Source organism: Podarcis gaigeae, assembly GCF_964106915.1.
Source record: "Podarcis gaigeae genome assembly, chromosome: 5".
Taxonomy (NCBI): Eukaryota; Metazoa; Chordata; class Lepidosauria; order Squamata; family Lacertidae; genus Podarcis; species Podarcis gaigeae.
The window spans coordinates 100,068,992-100,088,959 of NC_139681.1; the positions used below are offsets into that span (position 1 = coordinate 100,068,992).

Genomic DNA, 19,968 nt, shown 5'->3' on the forward strand with positions numbered 1-19,968 from the left:
ACACGCCTTCTGAATAGTTTCTATCCAAGAGCTCTGATTGCACTAAATAATGATCTCAGGGCCAGTTGTAAGAAATAGCAAGCAGTGAGTAGTAAGGAATGAGATAGGTTTTAGGTTATGCTATGCTTCAAATAGGTTATGTTATATTCTGGATTATGTTATGTTCTAATAGATTATGTCTGCATAGGATGAGAGTGTTGGAGATACGTGCGAATGTGTATGTGAATCCGGTCTCGGGTGTTTGATTTTCGTTGTTGTGTATACTGTGTATATACGGACAATGACAATAAATTTATCTATCTATCTATCTATCTATCTATCTATCTATCTATAATAGATAAATTAATTGGATATGAATTTGCTGAACTAATTTTCAATAGGGATACAAAAAAGGGAGATGTGAGGAAGTCAGGAAAATAAGTGAATCAAAGATGAGGAATTAAAAAGAGGGATTTTTGTGTGTGTGTTTTTAATGTGCTTTTTCTTTTCTTTTTTGTTTTTCTTTTTTCTCTAAGTTAAATTTCTGTATTTTTTGTATTTTATAACTTTATATTTTTGTGTATGTGTTTTTTCCTTTTTCTGTTTGTTGTTGTTCTTAAAACTTAATAAAATATCATTTTTTAAAAAAACTACACTTCCCAGCATTCCGCGGGGGAGGGCTGAGCAGGAGGAGGCGGAGAAAGGGAAAGTGGCGCTGCCCACTTTCGGGTTCAAGCGCTGCTATTTTCTCTCTTTTTTGGCAAGCTTTGCAGCGGAGCCGAGGAGACCCAAAGGCCCGCGGAGGTTGCGCTTTTACGCGCGGGCGCACGGGCTGCTCGCTCCCCCAAGCTCCTGGGTGGAGAGAGGAGGAGGAGAAGGAGGAGGCCACGATCCCCGCCGCCGGGCTTCCTCCGGGCTTACTCGGGAGTAAGCCGCCCCTTCCCGAAGGCGGGCAGGGCGCGAGCGGGGGCGCGCAGGACACCTCCCCGCCCCAGGGAAGGAAAAAAAAGCTCCGGCGTCTTGCAGCCACCGCTGCTCCCGGGGGATCGGGCCCTCCGGCTTGCGCAGCGAGGCGGCCGGGGGCTCGGCCCCTTCCCCGGCGGGGGCGGCGGCCAGAGCAGCTGGGGGGGGGGGCGCGCCGGGAAAAGGATCCGCCGCCGCCGCCCGAAGCCAACATGGCTGAGATCAGCATCGACCAGTCCAAACTGCCGGGAGTCAAGGAAGGTAGGCGGGGAAGAAGGGGCGGGGGGGGTCGTGGGGGGGGGGAAGGGAGACCCCTTTGCAAGACTGGGGGGGGGCGGCGTTGGGGAGAAAGGAGACCCTTTTGCGAGACACCGGGAATGGGGGGGGGGGTCGAGAGAAGGAAGGAGACCCCCTTGGAAGACTTGGGGAGGGGGCGGTGGGAGAAGGGAGACCCTTTTACGAGACGGGGGGGGGGTTGGTGGGAGGGAGACTCTTTTGCAAGCGGACCGGGAGGGGGGCGTCGAGGAAAGAAAGTAGACCCCTTTGCAAGACTGGGGCGGGGGGGGGGTCGAGGGAGAGGAGACCCCTTTGCCAGACACCGGGAATGGGGGGGGGGTCGAGGGAAGGAAGGAGACACCCTTGGAAGACTTGGGGAGGGGGTGGGGGGGAAGGGAGACCCCTTTGCAAGACTGGGGGGGCGGCGTTGGGGAGAAAGGAGACCCTTTTGCGAGACACCGGGAATTGGGGGGGGGGCGTCGAGGGACGGAAGGAGACCCCTTTGCAAGACTGGGGGAGGAGGCGGCATTGGGGAGAAGGGAGACCCCTTGGCAAGACTCTGTGGGGGGGGGGCGAGGGAAGGGAGACCCCCATGCAGGACCCTGGGCGGGGCGAGAGGGAGGAGACCCCTTTGCGAGACTCTTGGGGGGCGTTTCCTTTTGTGGGGGGGGGCGTCCGAGAATACCTCTCTCCCCACCCCCGCCGTCGCCTGCGTCGCAAAGGTGCCTTTGGGTGACCTCCTCTGCGCCCCCTTTTCGGAGTCTGGAGGGGGGGTCTAATCCTTTCTCCCTTCTGCGGGGGAGGGACTGGAGGGGGTTTCTACCGCCGGTGGGTCTCTATGCCGGATGCCCCCCCCCCCCCGTGGCACTCGTTGATCAGAAAGCCTGGAGGGCCGGATCGGGGGTCTGCCTGGCGCCGCGCCCCGTTGCGATGGGGAACACGGGGAGCCCCTTTCAGACGTGCCACGGATCTCCCGGGCAGTTGGAGACCTAGGAAGCTGTCACGATTCGTACCCCTCTAGTCCTGCTCTGGCCGGCAGCAGCTGCTCTCTCCCCCACCCCAGCCCTGGCCCCCCAAATAAACCAGATCCTAGTTCTTGTGAATCTGGGCAAAGGGTTGATCCATGTAGGAAGCTGTTTTTCCCCTGGCTGTCGTGGCTGCCCTTGGGGCGCTGAACCCGGCACCTCCTTCTGCATGCCAAGCAGCTGCTGTAACCACTGAGCTGCAGTCCAGGGTGGGTCTGGGGCAAAGGGCAAAAGGCCCCCGTTGACCCCTTGCCGCCCCAAGCTGCTACCTTTCTCGGTGCAGGGATTTTTCTGCATTCGTTTCTGCCCATAAGGTCCACTTCCTTTGTGCGTCGTGGCCTTCCCCTCCACTCAGACAAAAAGGGGCAGAGGACAAAAGGATCATAGGATTAGAAGGGATCTAAAAGGTCCTCTAGTCCACCCCCCTGCAGAGGATGCGTCTTTTAAAACTGGGCTTGACCTCAGACTCCCCCCCCCCCCTTGTTTATTGCATTTATATCCCAGCTCTTTCCTCCAAGGAGTTCAGGCTGACATAATAATAATAATAATAATAATAATAATAATAATAATAATAATAATAATTCTCTCCCGCCTCATTTAATTTCTCCACAACAACCCTGCAAGGGAGGTCAGGCTGAGAGACGGTGACTGGCCTGAGCTTCATAGCCAAGTGGGGATTTGAACCCTGGTCCTGGTCCAACACTCTAACCACTACACCACACCACACTCTGGGTTTTTAAGTACTTGAATTTTTAAAAAAATAAATTTGTGGGAGGGGTGGATCGCCCAAATTAATTGTAGCACATTTTTATTGATAAAAACATAGCTGCCTAACCTTTCAGATCTTGCAGCTGTGCTTTTAGCTCCTTTTTGCCTTTTATATTTTATCATTTTATTCTCTTATCCTCTTTTTATTGTGAGCTGCCTCTTCGCTTTGGGTTGGGAAATAGGGTTTAAATGCAGGGTGTGTGTGTTTTGTTTTTTTTAAGCTGTGTGGCTTTTTTCTATCACGGTATCATAAAATAGTAGAGCTGGCAGGGATCCCCAGGGGACATCCATCCCACCCCCTGCAAAACAGGAAATGTTGGAGCCTATCTCCTGGCCCAGTCCTACTTCCGGCATGGGAGCAAAGAAAGGTATTTCTACTCTTCCAAATACTCTGGGATGGGATGTGTGTTATTCTTTATTTTTATTGTTTATTGAATTCATATACTGCCCTGTACCTGGAGGCAAGGGTCGCTAACACGGTGCTCGTGGGCGCAGTGCCTCAGCCCAGTAGACCCGAAGGAGCGTCTCCATCCCCATCGTTCAGCCTGGACACTGAGGTCCAGCTCTAAGGGCCTTCTAGCAGTTCCCTTACTGGATCTTAAACAAGGGAGGAAGACCTTTCATCGCCTCCAGACGATGTTTGGAGGCGCAGGTCAATTCTGTGTCCAGGGCAGCTGTTTACCAGCTCCATCTGGTATGCAGGATGAGACCCTACCTGCCCACGGACTGTCTCGACAGAGTGGTGCACGCTCTAGTTATCTCCTGCTTGGACTACTGCAATACGCTTTACGTGGGGCTACCTTTGAAGGTGACCCGGAAACTACAACTAATCCAGAATGCGGCAGCTAGACTGGTGACTGGAGCGGCTGCCGAGAACATATAGCACTGGTCCTGAAAGACCTACATTGGCTCCCAGTACGTTTCTGAGCACAATTCAAAGTGTTGGTGCTGACCCTGAAAGCCCTAAACGGCCTCAAAGGCCCAGCAGACCTGAAGGAGCGTCTCCACCCCATCGTTCAGCCCGGACACTGAGGTCCAGCTCCGAGGGTCTTCTGGCGGTTCCCTCATTGTGAGAAGCAAAGCTACAGGGAACCAGGCAAAGGGCCTTCTCGGTGGTGGCACCCGCCCTGTGAAACACCCTCCCATCAAATGTCAAGGAAAATAAACAACTAGCTGACATTTAGAAGACATCTGAAGGCAGCCCTGTTTAGGGAAGCTTTTAATGTGTGACATTTTAAAGTATTTTTAATCTTTGTTGGAAGCTGCCCAGAGTGGCTGGGGAAACCCAGCAATGGGCGGGGTACAAATGATAATTTTTTATTATTATTATGCCCCCCCCCAGTGCCCACAGATCCTTTGACCCACAACCCCCTTTTATACCCTGCTTGGTCAAGAAATAAGGGTCTTTATTTTTTCTCCCTTGAACAGGAACATAGGACTAAAGGAGGAAGCTGGAAAAACGGCCCCCTTTTCAGGTCCATGTCGTTTCCAAGGCACAGGTTTTGCCTGGATCTCTTGGGAAAGCGAAGCGTTTGTGTTCTCTCTGCGCCTCTTTCTCTGGGTGGGGGAGCTGATCCCGTGAAGGAATTGGGGAAGGATCCAGGGGGGTGCTCCAAAACCCAGAGGTGCCCACAGCCCACCAAAGCTGGCCATTCCTGTTGGAAGGAAGCAAGTACCCAGGATCATGTGATGTAAGTTGGCCGCTCTGCGGGGCCGGAGCTTAGTGCTAGAAATTAGCCTGGCGCCAGGCGTGTTTTGCTACTGGCACGGGTCCACCTGTGACTACGGCGAGATACCTGGGCACCAGGTTGGCGACCACAGTTTAAACAACCTCTGCCTTCGATCATTGTTAATACCATTTCCATTTCCACTGTGTGTGTCTCCTTCTTGCACGCTGGGACAAGTGAATCGTTGCAACAGCAGGCTGCAGTTAGGCAATGAGATAGTAGGATCGTGGAATCACAGAATTTTAGCGTTGGAAAAAGGGTCCCTCCAGGGTCATCTAGTTCAACCACCTAGCGAACAGATCTTCCGTTGTGGTGACTGTGACTTAGATTTAAGGCTCCATTTGGTACCTAGCTTAAGTTTCTAACATGGCTCAGAAATGAGCTCTGCTGAGTTGCCTTGGCTTTACTCCCAGGTAAACGTGGGAAGGATTGCAGCCTTTACCAAATCAGGCTCAAATCATGATCTGAGAGGTACATTTTCTCTCGCTCTTGCACGTGGCACTATTATTTCAGTTTGTGCGAATCGGTGAAATCAACTGCTTTCTTGGTGATTGCTATAGAAATGAATGTGCATTGATGAGTTCTGGTTAATTGCTTTGGAGTTCAAGGCTGGGGCAGAGTGTCTGGCATAAATCATGTTGGGATAGGACAAATGGACTCGACCCTTTTGTGGGTGACGAGGGCCGAATTTGTGGCGGACGTTGCGGAGAGTTTTCAAATGTGAAATGTTCATTTCCTGCCACACAAAGGGGTAGGTCTGAGTTTTCCGTCCGGCAGACGCTGCTGACGGCTCAATCCTTGATGCGACTCACTTTCATGTGGTGTGTTTTTCAAATGAGAACATCGCAGGTCCCTGCCGGTTCGGGCCAGTGGCCCAAACATCTGGTCCAGCTCTTGCAGTGGCTGACCAGATGCCCCTAAGGGAATTCCGCAAGCAGGATTCGAACACAACTCTCCAGCACCTGGCATTCAGAAACATAGCTGCCTGCAACCCTGGAGGCAGAGCAGTCCTCTTTTAAAGCCTCCCAAGTTAGTGGCTATCACTGCCTCCTGTGGGAGGGAGTTCCACAGATCAACGAAATTTGCCATGTGCATTTTGCACCTGCCTGTGGGCCACTTGCGACCAAGTGAAGCTGCCCACCTGCCTGGGTGGATGCACCTGATGTTTCCACGGATCTGGACTCTTTGCACACACTAGCAACACATCCCGCTTTACCTTTCGAGTGGCAATTTGAAGGATAGAAGTTGGTGGGGATGGTAAGTTAAATTCTTCAGGGGAGCTCATTTTCAGTTGACAACATGCCTAGTTTTAATAACAATTGGCCTGGCAATGTGTTTTGCTTTCGTGCACCTTCCTTTGTAACGACTTTGGCCAAATAAATAAAAATAACGGTGTTCATAGAATTGTGACGTTACTTGGAAGGGACCCCCAGGGGTCATCTAGTCCAACCCGCTGCAATGCAAGAATCTCAGCTAAAGCATCCCTGACAGGAGGCCACCCAAGCTCTACCTAAAAGCCTCCAAGGAGGGAGAGTTCGCCACCTTCGGAAGGAGACGGTTGGCTAGGTTCCCCCGCAGCTGGGGAGCAGGGACCAAAACAGTGCGCAGCGACTTAAGACGTTCCTGGTTGAAATACCACGTCCCCCTGAGCACATCTGGTGGCCATAAAGGCAGGTCAGTCTCAGGTTTTCACCCCTCCCGCCACGGCCACAATATGGCGACAACCCTGCTGGCCTGCATTGCAGGGCTGTTGCGGATGAATGGGAAGGTGGCCTTTAAATGCTTTGAGCCCTCTGCAGGTTTCCGTACAGTGGTACCTTGGGATGTGAGCAGGATCCGTTCCGGAGCCCCGTTCGCATTCTGAATAGAACGTAAGATGCGTCTGCGCATGCGTGCAACGTCATTTTGGCCATCTGCGCATGCGCGAGAGGCGAAACCTGGAAATAACACGCTCCGTTACTTCCAGGCCGCCGTGGAGCGCAACCCAAAAATACTTATCCTGAAGCATATTTATCCCGAGGTGTGACTGTATTATTATGTTCACCTGTTTGTAATACAGTGGACACTCGGGTTGTGAATGTGATCCATGTGGGATGCATGTTCGCAACCCGCAGTGGCGCGAGTTGAGATTCAGTGCTTCTGCACATGCACGAAGTGCGATTTAGCCCGTTCTTTGGTGACTGGGAGTGGCCGCTAAGACCACATAACACCGGTCTTGAAAAACCTACATTGGCTCCCAGGACGTTTCCGAGCACAATTCAAAGTTTTGGTGCTGACGTTTCAAGCCCTAAATGGCCTCATCCCAGTATAGCTGAAGGAGCGTCTCCACCCCCATTGTTCAGCCCGGACACTGAGGTCCAGCTCCGAGGACCTTCTGCCAGTTCCCTCCCTGGGAGAAGTGAGGTTACAGGGAACCAGGCCGAGGGTCTTCTCGGTGGTGGCGCCCGCCCTGTGGAGCTCCCTCCCATCAGATGTCAAAGAGATAAACAACTACCTGACATTTAGAAGATATCTGAAGGCAGCCCTGTTCAGGGAAGTTTTTAATGTTTGATGTTTTGTTTTTAATCTTTTTTGGAAGCCACCCAGAGTGGCTGGGGAAACCCAGCCAGATCTGCGGGGTCCAAATGATAACTTCTTCTTCTTCTTCTTAAGTTAGAGGCAGCAATGCTTCTCAAAACCAGTTGCAGGGAAGGAGAGGGCTCTTGTGTTCGAATCCTGCAAGAGCAGAATGCTGGACTAGGTGGGCCATTGGCCTGATCCAACAGGCTTTCCTTGCTCCCCGGGAACAGAATTGCAACCTACATTTTGCTTGCGGACCAAGAGAGGATTAGGCCTTTTGTTTGCCATTTTCCTTTCCCCAGCCAGACTTGAAGCCTCTGGATTTTCTTTTCAGGAGGGGAGGGTCCTTGCCTATTATCCTCCGGGGCTTCTCTTTCAAAGCCCGGCTGTTGTCTGCCCTGAAAGCGGGGAGGGGGCTTGCGCAGAGAGGGACCCCTGGGACTCCCACAGAGAGCACACAGCGCTCAGGCTGCTCCTTGATCTTAACCTCCTGCGCATCACAAGCCTGCCTTGCTACAAAGAACCGCGCACTCCCTTTCATGCTGCAAGAGAGATCTTTTCTCCCTGTTTCTGAGCTGTGGGAAAAGCGCCAAGGGGTGGGGTCAGGGTCGGGTTGCTTTTGAAAGTGGGGAGGGGGGAGACGGAGACAGACTAGATTTCCCCACTGCTGGGGGGGGGGGGCCTTGGATTTTCACCTGCAAAGAAATGGCATTTGAGGTGCCCATATGTGAAAGCCGATGTGTGTAAAGGAAAGCATTTTAGCGGAGATCTTTTTCTAAACAGGGGAAGGGATAGGGTTAGGCACGCTTGGGAATACAGTCATACCTCGGCTTACAGCCGCTTCAGGTTGCGTTTCTTTCAGGTTGCAGAAGTACTCCGGTTACTTCTGCGTTTCGGCGGTTGCGCATGTGCAGAAGCGCTAAATCACGCTTTGTGCAAGCGCAGAAGGACCGAATCGCAACCCGCACGTGCGTGAACACTGCGGGTTGCGAATGTGCATCCTGCACGGATCATGTTCGCAACCCGAGCGTCCACTGTATCTGTATGCAAATCGTAGCTTGGCATTCGATGGTCGCGCCCATTGCGCATGGAGAAATCTTTTTGGTGGGTTTGGAGAAAAAAAGGGCAAGCGAGTGGCAGCCCATGATAGAAGCTAATAAAACATGGGCAGGCAACCTAAGGCCTGGGGTCCGGATCCGGCCCAGTTGCCTTCTAAATCCGGCCTGCGGATGGTCCAGGAATCAGCGTGTTTTTACATGAGTAGAATGTGTCCTTTTATTTTAAATGCATCTCTGGGTTATTTGTGCGGCCTGCCTGGTGTTTTTACATGAGTAGAATGCGTGTTTTGATTTAAAATGCACCTCTGGGTTATTTGTGGGTCGTAGCAATTCGTTCATTGTTTTTCCAAAATATAGTCTGGCCCCCCACAAGGAGGGGCAGTGGACCGGCCCCCTGCTGAAAAGGTTTGCTGACCCCCATAGCGTGTGACATGCAATAAGTGGACAGACAGAAGAAAGTTTTTCCTCCCTCTGACCTGACACTAGCACTTGTAGACATTCAATTGACGCTGAATATTGGCATATTCAGGACAAGCCAAAGAAAGCCCTTCTTTACGCAGCACATTGTTAAACTGTGGAACTCCCTGCTGCAATGGGTGCCAAGCTAGAGGGTTTTTGAAGGAGGCTTAGACAGATCCACAGATCTGGGGGCTTTGGATGGCTACTGTGGCTGTTGCTCTGGCTCCACAGTCAAGAGGCTGCAATGGTTCTGAAGTCCAGCTGCTGGAAACTAAGGAGTCTTGTGTTCGAATCCTGATTGCAGTTTTGCCCCCGGCATCTGCTTGATTGCTGCAAGAATAGGATGCTGGACCAGAGGGGCCATTGGCCTGATCCAGCAGGCTCTTTTTTATAATAATTCTTATTGCATTTTCAGTTTTATCATAATCACAATTTTCATACATAAATCAATAAACTCAAGCATCGCTCTATCCGAGCGTCGACCTCATCCTGCCCCTCTTTCTGATTCCATACGTATTTTCTTTATTCTTTGCATTTCTATAACCACTTTTTTACCTTCTCTCTTATTTTTGTATTTCCCCTTATTAAATGTAAATCAATTCCTTCTATTCTCATTACAGAACATTTCAACTCAAAGCTGCAAACATTTTCAGATGTTTACAATGTTCTTTCATATGTAATGTGAATTTGCTCCAGTTCTTTTGAAACGCTATTCCGGATCTTCCCCATCAGCTTTGCAAATTCTACGTATTCCAGATCCAGAGGGCTCTTAGGTAAAGGTAAAGGTATCCCTGCCCGAACGGGCAAGTCTTGCCAGACTCTAGGGTTGTGCGCTCATCTCACTGTAGAGGCCGGGAGCCAGTGCTGTCCGCAGACACTTCTGGGTCATGTGGCCAGCGTGACAAGCTGTATCTGGCGAGCCAGAGCCGCACACGGAAACGCCGTTTACCTTCCCGCTAGAAAGCGGTCCCTATTTATCTACTTGCACCCGGGGGTGCTTTCGAACTGCTAGGTTGGCAGGCGCTGGGACCGAACGACGGGAGCGCACCCCGCCGCAGGGATTCGAACCGCCGACCATGTGATAGGCAAGTCCTAGGCGCTGAGGTTTTACCCACAGCGCCACCCGCATCCCAGAGGGCTCTTAATATGTTCTTATTTTAAGGTTGAAATGCAAGAGCAATTCAGAATTCCCTGTATTTCATATTTCAGCATTCAGCTCAGAAAGAGAGTAGATCTCTCTCTCTCTCTCTCTCTCTCTCTCTCTCTCTCTCTCTCTCTCTCACACACACACACACACACACACACACACACACAGTGTGGAGCTCTAGAACCTCCCTTTCTCCTCCCGCCAGAACACCTTCCCATATCTCCCTTAGTTATTTACCCAGCCACTCCCAGCAGCAGATCTGCCGTATTGGCGAAACTGCCTTTGCAATTGCGAGAGGGAGAGAGAGCAAACCGGGAAAGGGCACTTTCACTAGACGGAGGTTTGCATGCAGGTGCTGCTTCTGCAGTTTTCAGCAGCTGTGCGAATGGGTGCATGGGCTGCCTGGCCAGCTGGCTCCCTTCTTTGCTTCCTCTCGAACCCGCTTCCTGCTCAAAAGCACCTGCAGTAAAAATCAAGACCGGCCAACAGCTCACCCAGCGCCCAGAAGCTGGCTAGGGCTGCTTTGAAAAGTGGTGGTTCGGGGGGAGTCTCCCACAAAGCAGCTGCTTTTTGCAATTTGGTGATGGTCAGCCGTCTCAGGATCAACATGGTGCCCTCCAGGGGCTTCCCATTCGGCGCTGATGGGAATTGTAGTCTGAAGTATTTAGAGGGCAGCAGGTTGACAGCATCTGCCCTTGCATTTTGCAGCTTGGGCAAAGGAGGAGGGCAGGTGAACCTCAGCTGGAATTGTGACCAAAGTTTCGCCTCATTTGAAGCAAGTTTGGGGGTTCTCTGCAGCGAGGTGGCTCTCAAAGCTTTGCTCATTCCTGAATTCTTGGCCCTGGTTCAAGCCGGGGTCTTTTCATTTCTAATGGTCCAGCCTCGCTTTAACCAGTGGTTCCCAGAGTGGGTGGTGCCACCCGTCTGGGGAGGGCAGTGGGGTTACCTGGGAGGGTGCTAAGAGGCAGGGGGCAGCAAGGGGCCGCTAGAGGCGCAAATGGCTTAGCAGACCTAGAAAAACCGTTACCACTGGATCAAGTTTGTCGGTTTTGTTGAATTAAACTAAATAGCTTGAATTGGACTTTGAGTAAATGTGCCATGAATTGTTACTGTTCTGAATTATATTGCTTTATTACTTTCCTTAGGGACGCGGGTGGCGCTGTGGATTAAACCACAGCCTCTTGGACTTGCCGGTGGTTTGAATCCCGGCGACGGGGTGAGCTCCCGTTGCTCGGTCCCAGCTCCTGCCCACCTAGCAGTTCAAAAGCACGTCAAAGTGCAAGTAGATAAATAGGTACCGCTCCAGCGGGAAGGTAAACGGCATTTCCGTGTGCTGCTCTGGTTTGCCAGAAGTGGATTAGTCATGCTGGCCACAAGACCTGGAAGCTGTACGCTGGCTCCCTTGGCCAATAAAGCGAGATCAGCGCCGCAACCCCAGAGTCGGTCACGACTGGTCCCAATGGTCAGGGTTCCCTTTACCTTTTATTACTCTCCTTAGTGGGTTGTGCAAACCGCTATTTTGAATTGTGCTTTTTATAGGATCAAGGGGACTGATTTTTTGAACTTACGGAAAACTCTTTTCCAGATTAACAACTGCCTTGCGCCATTTTTATGGGGCTGTGGGGAAGTGACTGGCTCAGGTGTTTTCATGGATCGAAACTATGTATTTCACAAAATTTATGCACTAGTTGATTGTGGCAGGGGGGCAAGCAGTTTACAGAAAGATAAAAGGAAGAAAAATATATCAAGAGAGATTTTCAGCAGCGGTTTGAAACATAAATGCTAAATCCACACCAACTTTCTAAGCACCTTGTTTTTAGCAGGCGCCAAGAGAGTACCGTGAATGCAGGTATCAAGGGGCAGGGAGTTCCAAAGTGCACAAAAAACAGCCGAGTTCCTACAAGCCGAGATAGTGCATGAAAGCTCTGCAAATCTGCAAGGGGAAAAGGCAGCACAACCTGGGCTGTGGGTCTGGCCTTCTTGGGGACGGAGGGGGCCGCATCTGTTGACATGCCAAGAGCCATTGAATCGGAGCGTGGAGAGCGGGGCACCGTCGCCAGGGCAACCTCCACGCGCCAGCCACGGCCAATCCTGGCCGATTCTCCATGGCGCGACGCCAGCCCTCCTTCCCTGCCTTTGGGTAAAGGTCATTTGAGTCATTCCTAATGGGGCTGCTTTTGCCTTCGGTTGGGTCATTGTTGTGTTTGCTCGTTCTTCTTTGCCGTCCTTTGGCTGGGAGGTCTGTGACGTGTGCCAGAGGACGAAGACCTCCTTTGTCCAGGCTCTGGAAGATGGCATGGGGTGGGGGTGGGAATGCCGGTGGGGGGGGGCGGGCAGGGAAAGCCAGTGGCCCACCCCCCAACCGTTTGCAAGCTTGCATTCCCGTTCCCTCTTTGCTTCGCGCTTCCCCACCCGCAAAGGATTGCAAAACCTTGGAAGACCTTTAATCTCCATTATCTGGACGGCTGGTATTTGAGGCTTTGGCAAACCTCTTGTGCGCTGAAAGTATCTATACAGGGCTGGATTGAGGTTTGATGAGCCCCTCAGCTCCTGGTGGTAATGGGGCCCTTTCTATGTCCAGCTGTCCTTTGTCAACAACAAATTGTCCCCATTTTTTGTGTTGCATATACAGTGGTACCTCGTGTTAAGTACTTAATTCGTTCCGGAGGTCCATTCTTAACCTGAAACTGTTCTTAACCTTAAGCATCACTTTACCTAATGGGGTCTCCTGATGCCGCCGTGCCGCTGGAGCACAATTTCTGTTCTTATCCTGAAGCAAAGTTCTTATCCTGAAGTGCTATTTCTGGGTTAGCAGAGTCTGTAATCTGAAGGGTATGTAACCTGAAGAGTATGTAACCCGAGGTACCACTGTATGCTATATATATGTAAGGGGGCGGGTGGCGCTGTGGGTTAAACCACAGAGCCTAAGACTTGCCGATCAGAAGGTCAGCGGTTCGAATCCGCTCAACGGGGTGAGCTCCCGTTGCTCGGTCCCTGCTCCTGCCAACCTAGCAGTTCGAAAGCACGTCAAAGTGCAAGTAGATAAATAGGTACCACTCCAGCGGGAAGGTAAACGGCGTTTTCGTGCGCTGCTCTGGTTCGCCAGAAGCGGCTTAGTCATGCTGGCCACATGACCAGAAGCTGTACGCCGGCTCCCTCGGCCAATAAAGCGAGATGAGCGCCGCAACCCCAGTACCTTTATATGCTATATGGTCACTTATGGAACTAATAAGTACCTAAAGGTATCTAAAGCCATTTGCACATAACAAAATATGTATTTTATCAAAGTAACTGTTGAACTGAAATACAACTAAGAAGTATATGTCCATGCAGAATGTAGGCACTCTATATATAGAAAGGAGCAAACCAGTGATATTTGAGGGAGCAGGCGGGGCCCATGACTTACATCCTAGGAGCCTACACAAGACAAAACACTGTTTCTGGATGTAGGTTTTATTTTATTAGTTTTTTATCTTATATTTTGGAAATGTACATCCAGGTGTGTTTTTTTCCTTTAAATTTTTTTGGGGGGCCCCAAGAGAGTGGGGCCGTGAGCTACAGCTTGTTTAGCTTATATGTAAATCCGGCACTGTATCTATATGGCGTGGTTTCTTGTACAAATATTGCGGCACATGGGAGCTCAGCTTCCTGCATGGCAGAGGGTTGGACTAGATGGCCCCTGGGGAACCCCTCCCAACTCTGCCATTCTTTGGCAGAGCAGTACTGAACCTGGGACTTTTCCGCAAACAGAGCCCACCTTGAAATTATTTTTTTCCCATTCCATTCTCTTTGCTTTTGATGCTCCCAATTGTTCTCAGCCAGCTGAGGATTTAATGGATGGCTCTCTTTCGAAGCCCAAAAAGGGGCCCCCAAACAAGTCAAGGATGTTCCCAACCACTCCTTTAAAAAAATGCTATTGATTTTTCAACAGGCACAAGAAAAAGAGGCCAGAAAAGGCCAATTTCTAGGCAGACTGTCCCTGGATCAAGTGACTCAGTTTCTCAATAGTTCTTCTTTTAAGTTCTCAAAGCTCTTAACCCTGCTCAAGGTTGTCATCTGAACTGGCCAGATGTTTACCTGAGAATCGATCGCAGTCAGCCCATCCTTTGAAAAACACGTCTTGCCCCAAAATGGCAACTAGATGTTCCGTTTTTGAAACTGCAACCTAGGTTTAAGGAGCCATTTGGCCCCTGGCTTGTATACTTGAGTTTCTATCCCTGGCCACAGCTAGTTGGGTTTCGTGGAAGATAATAAAAATATATATATTTTTTTATTTATACCCCTCCCTCCCCTGCCAGAGCCAGGCTCAGGGTGGCTAACACCAGTAAAATTACAGTAAAAACATAAGGGGGGGGGATTAAAATACAGGTTAAAATGCAATTTAAAATGCAGCCTCATTTTACAGGTAGCCCATAGACACTCAGTGGCTGCCAGCCAGGGTGGCTCTGCTCTTCTTCCACAGCTGGGAACTGTAGGAGGGGAGAGGGGTCTTGGGTTCAAATCCTGCCTGAGGATTTCCCACTGAGTCATCTCTTTGGGAGAACAGGATGCTGGACTGCAAGGGCCATGGGCCTGATCCAGCAGGCTCTCCTTATGGCCTTAGGCTATGGCAGCTTTCCGCAACCTGTTTTGGAGCACAGCTGGGATGGCCAGGAACACCTGGAACGCACCAAGCTGGAGTGCGTGATTTGGGATAAAGACGTTTCAGGGGCTCCTCCACGACGTCCTGTGGTCCGTTGCTGGAATGTCGGTGCCTGTTTCTAAACGCTCCTCTGTTTTGAAGAACTGGAGCTTAAAATTAACAGGCATTTCCTGCGGGAACATTTTTTCCCTTTTGGTAAATATCCAGACCGGAGTCGAGCCGAGAGCCGCAAATTCCCTTCACCCAGTGAAGCCACAAATCCATGACTCTTGTTCCCAGAAAGTGCCCCAGGTCCCTGTAGTCTCTGCATTTCATCTCCCACAAGGTTTCGCCTTTTCTGGGCTTGCCAATATCATTTTTTGTTTAGGCAAGTCCATCCGGATTTGGCGAGGTTCCCTGCCTTTCACCCCTTTTTTAGCTACTGTTGATTTTAATGATCTTTGGATTGCCCCTCTTTTTGTCATGATTATTTAAATATTTTGCTTTACGTTTTTGTCAGTGGCTGGGAGGTTTTCTCACATTCAAGCCTGTGTTTCAGGGGGTTGGGCTGGATGACCCTCGGGGTCCCTTCCAACTGTTCTTCTTCAGTCACACCAAAGGGGACAAGGAGCCACCTGCAGCCCTCTCCCCTCCACAGACTTTTAAGCCAGCAAAGTCCAGTTCCCAAATATGCTGGCTCTGGGAAGCGGCTGAGAAGCACTGTGTGGCTTTTGGGAAACACATTTGGCCGACCTGACTTTCTAGACGGCTTCCAAGGGTGCATCTGGAAATGAAATCATTGCATATCTGATACCCTAGTTTTCAAGTTGCAAAGGTGGCTTAAAAAATGGACAAAGGAGTAAAGAGCAAGTTTTGCTGAATCTGCAGTATAGAAGGATGGTTTCCGTATCGCCGTTAAAACTTAAAACCCCGACAACTGAAAGGCAACATGATAGAAGTAGATAGAAGTGCCTCAGGGCTCCATCCTCTCCCCCATGCTTTTTAACATCTATATGAAGCTGCTGGCAGAGATCATCAGGGGGTTTCGGCTGGGTGTCCATCAATATTCAGATGATACCCAGCTCTACCTCTCAAATCAGAACCAGTGAAGGTCCTGTGTGAGTGCCTGGAGGCAGTTGGAGGATGGATGGCGGCTATTGGATTGAGGTTGAATCCTGACAAGACAGAAGTACGGTACTGTTTTGGGGGGACAGGAGGCGGGCAGGTGTGGAGGACTCCCTGGTCCTGAATGGGGTAACTGTGCCCCTGAAGGACCAGGAGCGCAGCCTGGGAGTCATTTTGGACTCACCGCTGTCCATGGAGGCGCAGGTCAATTCTGCGTCCAGGGCAGCTGTCCACCAGCTCCATCTGGTACGCAGGATGAGACCCTCCCTGCCCGCAGACTGTCTTGCCAGAGTGGTGCATGCTCTGGTTATCTCCCGCTTGGACTACTGCAATGCACTCTGCGTGGGGCTACCTTTGAACGGACCCGGAAACTACAACTAATCCAGAATGCGGCAGCTAGACTGGTGACTGGGAGCGGCCGCCGAGACCACATAACACCGGTCTTGAAAGACCTACATTGGCTCCCAGTACGTTTCCGAGCACAATTCAAAGTGTTGGTGCTGACCTCTAAAGCCCTAAATGGCCTCAAAGGTCTAATATACCTGAAGGAGCGAGACGTTCTACCTGGACGCTGAGGTCCAGTGCCGAGGGCCTTCTGGCGGTTCCCTCATTACGAGAAGTGAGGTTACAGGGAACCAGGCAGAGGGCCTTCTCGGTGGTGGCGCCTGCCCTGTGGAACGCCCTCCCACCAGATGTCAAAGAGATAAACAACTACCTGACATTCAGAAGACATCTTAAGGCAGCCCTGTTCAGGGAAGTTTTTAATGTATGACATATTAGTGTATTTTTGGTATTTGTAGAAGCCGCCCAGAGTGGGCGGGGTACAAATAATAAATTATTATTATTATTATTATTATTATTATTATTATTATTATTGAAAAAAGATTTCCTCGTGTTCTCCTGACACCATAACTTGTAGGCATCTAATGAAGCTGAATGTTGGGACATATTTTCCAAAAAGGACTTCTTAACCCAGCGCAGTTGACCTATGGAACTCCCTCCCACAGGAGGCAGGGATGGCCACCAACTTGGATGGCTTGAAAAGAGGAGGAGACAGATCTGCAAAGAAATCAGAAGCTTCTAGAACATAGTATATGACGAGCTTAAAAGAATCTTTAAGTATCACTTTCTGAAAAATACAGAAGTTTTCCTAGTAGGGGTAACGAACACAGGTATAGCAAGAGAAGATCAGAAGATATTCCTCTATGCCACAGGAGCGGGAAGGATCCTAACTGCTAAAAACTGGAAAAAATAAACTGTGCCAACAAGAAAGGAATGGCAAGACAAACTGTTCGAGTATATTGAACTGGCTAGATTAACAGGCAATTAGAGAGCACACTAGACAAGAGTTTCGAAAAGCATGGGGAAAATGCAGAGAATACTTCACAAAACAGAGCCCTAAAATTCATAGCTGGACTTGTTTCGATTAATGTCTGCAGGAGACTTTGTGGATATTTAAGTCATAATTAGAAAAATCTTAATTATTCATAAAGGAAGCAACTTATAAGAAGTAAATAAGGAGGCCAGATACTGGATAAAGGAAGTCTTTTATTTGCTTGTTTGTATTGTATGTTATGCCTGTTGTCTTTGCAGGCATAACATACAATACAAACAAGCAAATAGAGGACGAGATGGTTGAATAGTGTCTTTGAAGCTACAAACATGAGTTTGACCAAACTGCGGGAGGCAGTGGAAGACAGGAGTGCCTGGCGTGCTCTGGTCCAGGGGGTCACAAAGAGTCGGACACGACTAAATGACTAAACAACAACAACAACATTGTATCAGTTACAGATAGGTAGCCGTGTTGGTCTGCCATAGTCAAAAAAAAAAAAAAAAATTCCTTCCAGTAGCACCTTAAAGACCAACTAAGTCAGTTCTTGGTATGAGCTTTTGTGTGCATGCACACTTCTTCAGATACACTGAAACAGAAGTCACCAGACCCTTCTATATAGTGAGAAGGTGGGGAGGGGTATTACTCAGAAGGGTGGTGGGAATGGGTGATTGGCAGATAGCTGTGATGAGCCTGTTGACGACTCTTAACGACTGCAATAGGTCTTACAGGAGGAAGCAAGGGGTGAAAAGGTGAAAAATGGCTTTGTCATGTATAATGAGATAAGAATCCAAGGTCTTTGTTCAGGCCAGGTTTCTCCATGGTTTTAAGTTTGGTGATAAGTTGTAATTCAGCAGCTTCTCTTTCCAGTCTATTTCTGAAATTCCTTTGTAGTAAAACAGCTACTTTGAGATCTTGTATAGAATGTCCTGGGAGATTGAAGTGTTCTCCTACTGGTTTCTCTGTCTTGTGATTCCTGATGTCCGATTTATGTCCGTCAAAGAATAAACCTATTGCAGTCGTTAAGAGTCGTCAACAGGCTCATCACAGCTATCTGCCAACCACCCATTCCCACCAGCCTTCTGAGTAATACCCCTCCCCACCTTCTCACTATATAGAAGGGTCTGGAAACTTCTGTTTCAGTGTATCTGAAGAAGTGTGCATGCACACGAAAGCTCATACCAAGAACTGACTTAGTTGGTCTTTAAGGTGCTACTGGAAGGAATTTTTTTGTTGTTGTAACAACATTGTATGTTATGCTTATTGTATGTTATGTTCATGTTTAATGAGGGTAGATTTCTGTATTGGGGGGGTGGGGAGTTTATGTTATGTTGTAAATAAAATTTCCAATGAAAAAATGCAAAAGGGGGGGGGGGAGAAAAGAGGATGAGACAAATTTGTGGGGAAGGAGAGGGCTACCGATGGCTACCGGGAAGGATGACTTTGCCCTGCCCTCCAAAAGCTGGAGGCAGCGATGATTCTGAATCCCAGTTCCTGGGAACTGCAGGACAGGATTGTGTTGGTCTTGTGCTCGAATCCTGATTGCTGGTTTCCCACGGGCGTCTGGTTGTGGGAACAGGATGCTGGCCTGGAGGGGTCTCTCCACCCCCTTCCCCCAAAGCAACAAACAGTCCCTGGTGCCTCCTTGCACATCCTTCTGCGTCGCTTCTCCCCAGGGAGCGTCAGCAGCCAAGGAAGGGGTGTGTACGGGGAAGAGGAGAACAAAAGGCCTGGAAGGGCATGAGAGAAGGCGAAAGGCAGGGGGAGAAACAAAAAGCCGAAGCGCTCTCTCTCCTTCCTGCCTCTTGCAAGGGGGCAAGGGGGCTTCTCAGAGATCTGCACTTTTTGCAAAGTTCATGCCAGCTCTTGATAGCAGCAGTCAAGGAGGGTGGTGGGATACGATACAATACAGTGGTGCCCCGCAAGACGAATGCCTCGCAAGACGAAAAACTCGCTAGACGAAAGGGTTTACCGTCTTTTGAGTCATTCCGCAAGACGAATTTCCCTATGGGCTTGCTTCGCAAGACGAAACGTCTTGCGAGTTTTTTCCCTTTTTCTTCAAGCTGCTAAGCCGCTAAGCCGCTAATAGCCGCTAAGCCATTAATAGCCGTGCTTCGCAAGACGAAAAAACCGCAAGTCGAAGAGACTCGCGGAACGGATTAATTTCGTTTTGCGAGGCACCACTGTACGATAATTTTTATTGTCATTGTCCCATACAGAACAACGTTTGTTACGTTCGGTTCAGGATACGTTCTTTCAGGATACGTCCCGCCGCGACCCGGAAGTAACAGAACGGGTTACTTTCAGGTTTCGCCGCTTGCCCATGCGCAGACGCTCAAAATGATGTCACGCGCATGCGCAGAAGCAGCGAATCGCAACCCGCGCAGATTGTGTTCTGCTCATGTTGCAAACGGGGCTCCGGATTGGATCCTGTTCACAACCAGAGGTACCACTGTATTAAGATTATAAGGTTATAAGGACGTGTGTGAACAAGTATTAAACAATGAAACCAAGAGGGGGAGGGGAGGGGAGGGAAAAAAAGAAAGAAAAAAACACCAAAGCAAAATAAACATATTTGACTTCCGATTAGACTCATTGTATTATTATTTCTACAGTTTTTTCACACACAGTTCCAAATTATTGTATTTCTTTCTTTGTTTTCATCATATGTCCAGAAAAACATGATGTTTCTTGTTTTACAAGGATCATTCTATTTCTGCCAGGAGATGTTTGTTATTGTAATACTTTTCCAAATATTTTTAAAAGATTTTCCTTTCTTTCTGTACTTTCTGTTTTGGATACCTTCTAATTCTCCCTGTCATCGTAGCCATCTGTAGATATTCTATCAATTGGACCTGCCACTCATTTATCGTAGGTGTTTTGTCACTTTTCCAGTTTTTTGCGATTAAGATCCTGGCTGCTACTGTTGTA

At 49.5% G+C, this 19,968-nt stretch overlaps 1 protein-coding gene across 2 annotated transcripts in view; it reads left to right on the forward strand.

Moving 5' to 3' along the window:
- The first annotated feature begins 691 nt into the window (after nt 1-691).
- Nucleotides 692-19,968, forward strand: part of CCDC50 (coiled-coil domain containing 50) — a 44,729-nt gene continuing 25,452 nt past the window's right edge. Inside the window, exon 1 of one of the 2 annotated variants that reach the window (XM_083739595.1) lies at nt 692-1,203. In XM_083739595.1, the coding sequence (XP_083595721.1) occupies nt 1,155-1,203 (49 nt within the window). In that variant the 5' untranslated portion in view covers nt 692-1,154. The remainder of the gene's footprint in view (nt 1,204-19,968) is intronic. The other variant, XM_083739596.1, reaches the window with a different exon arrangement.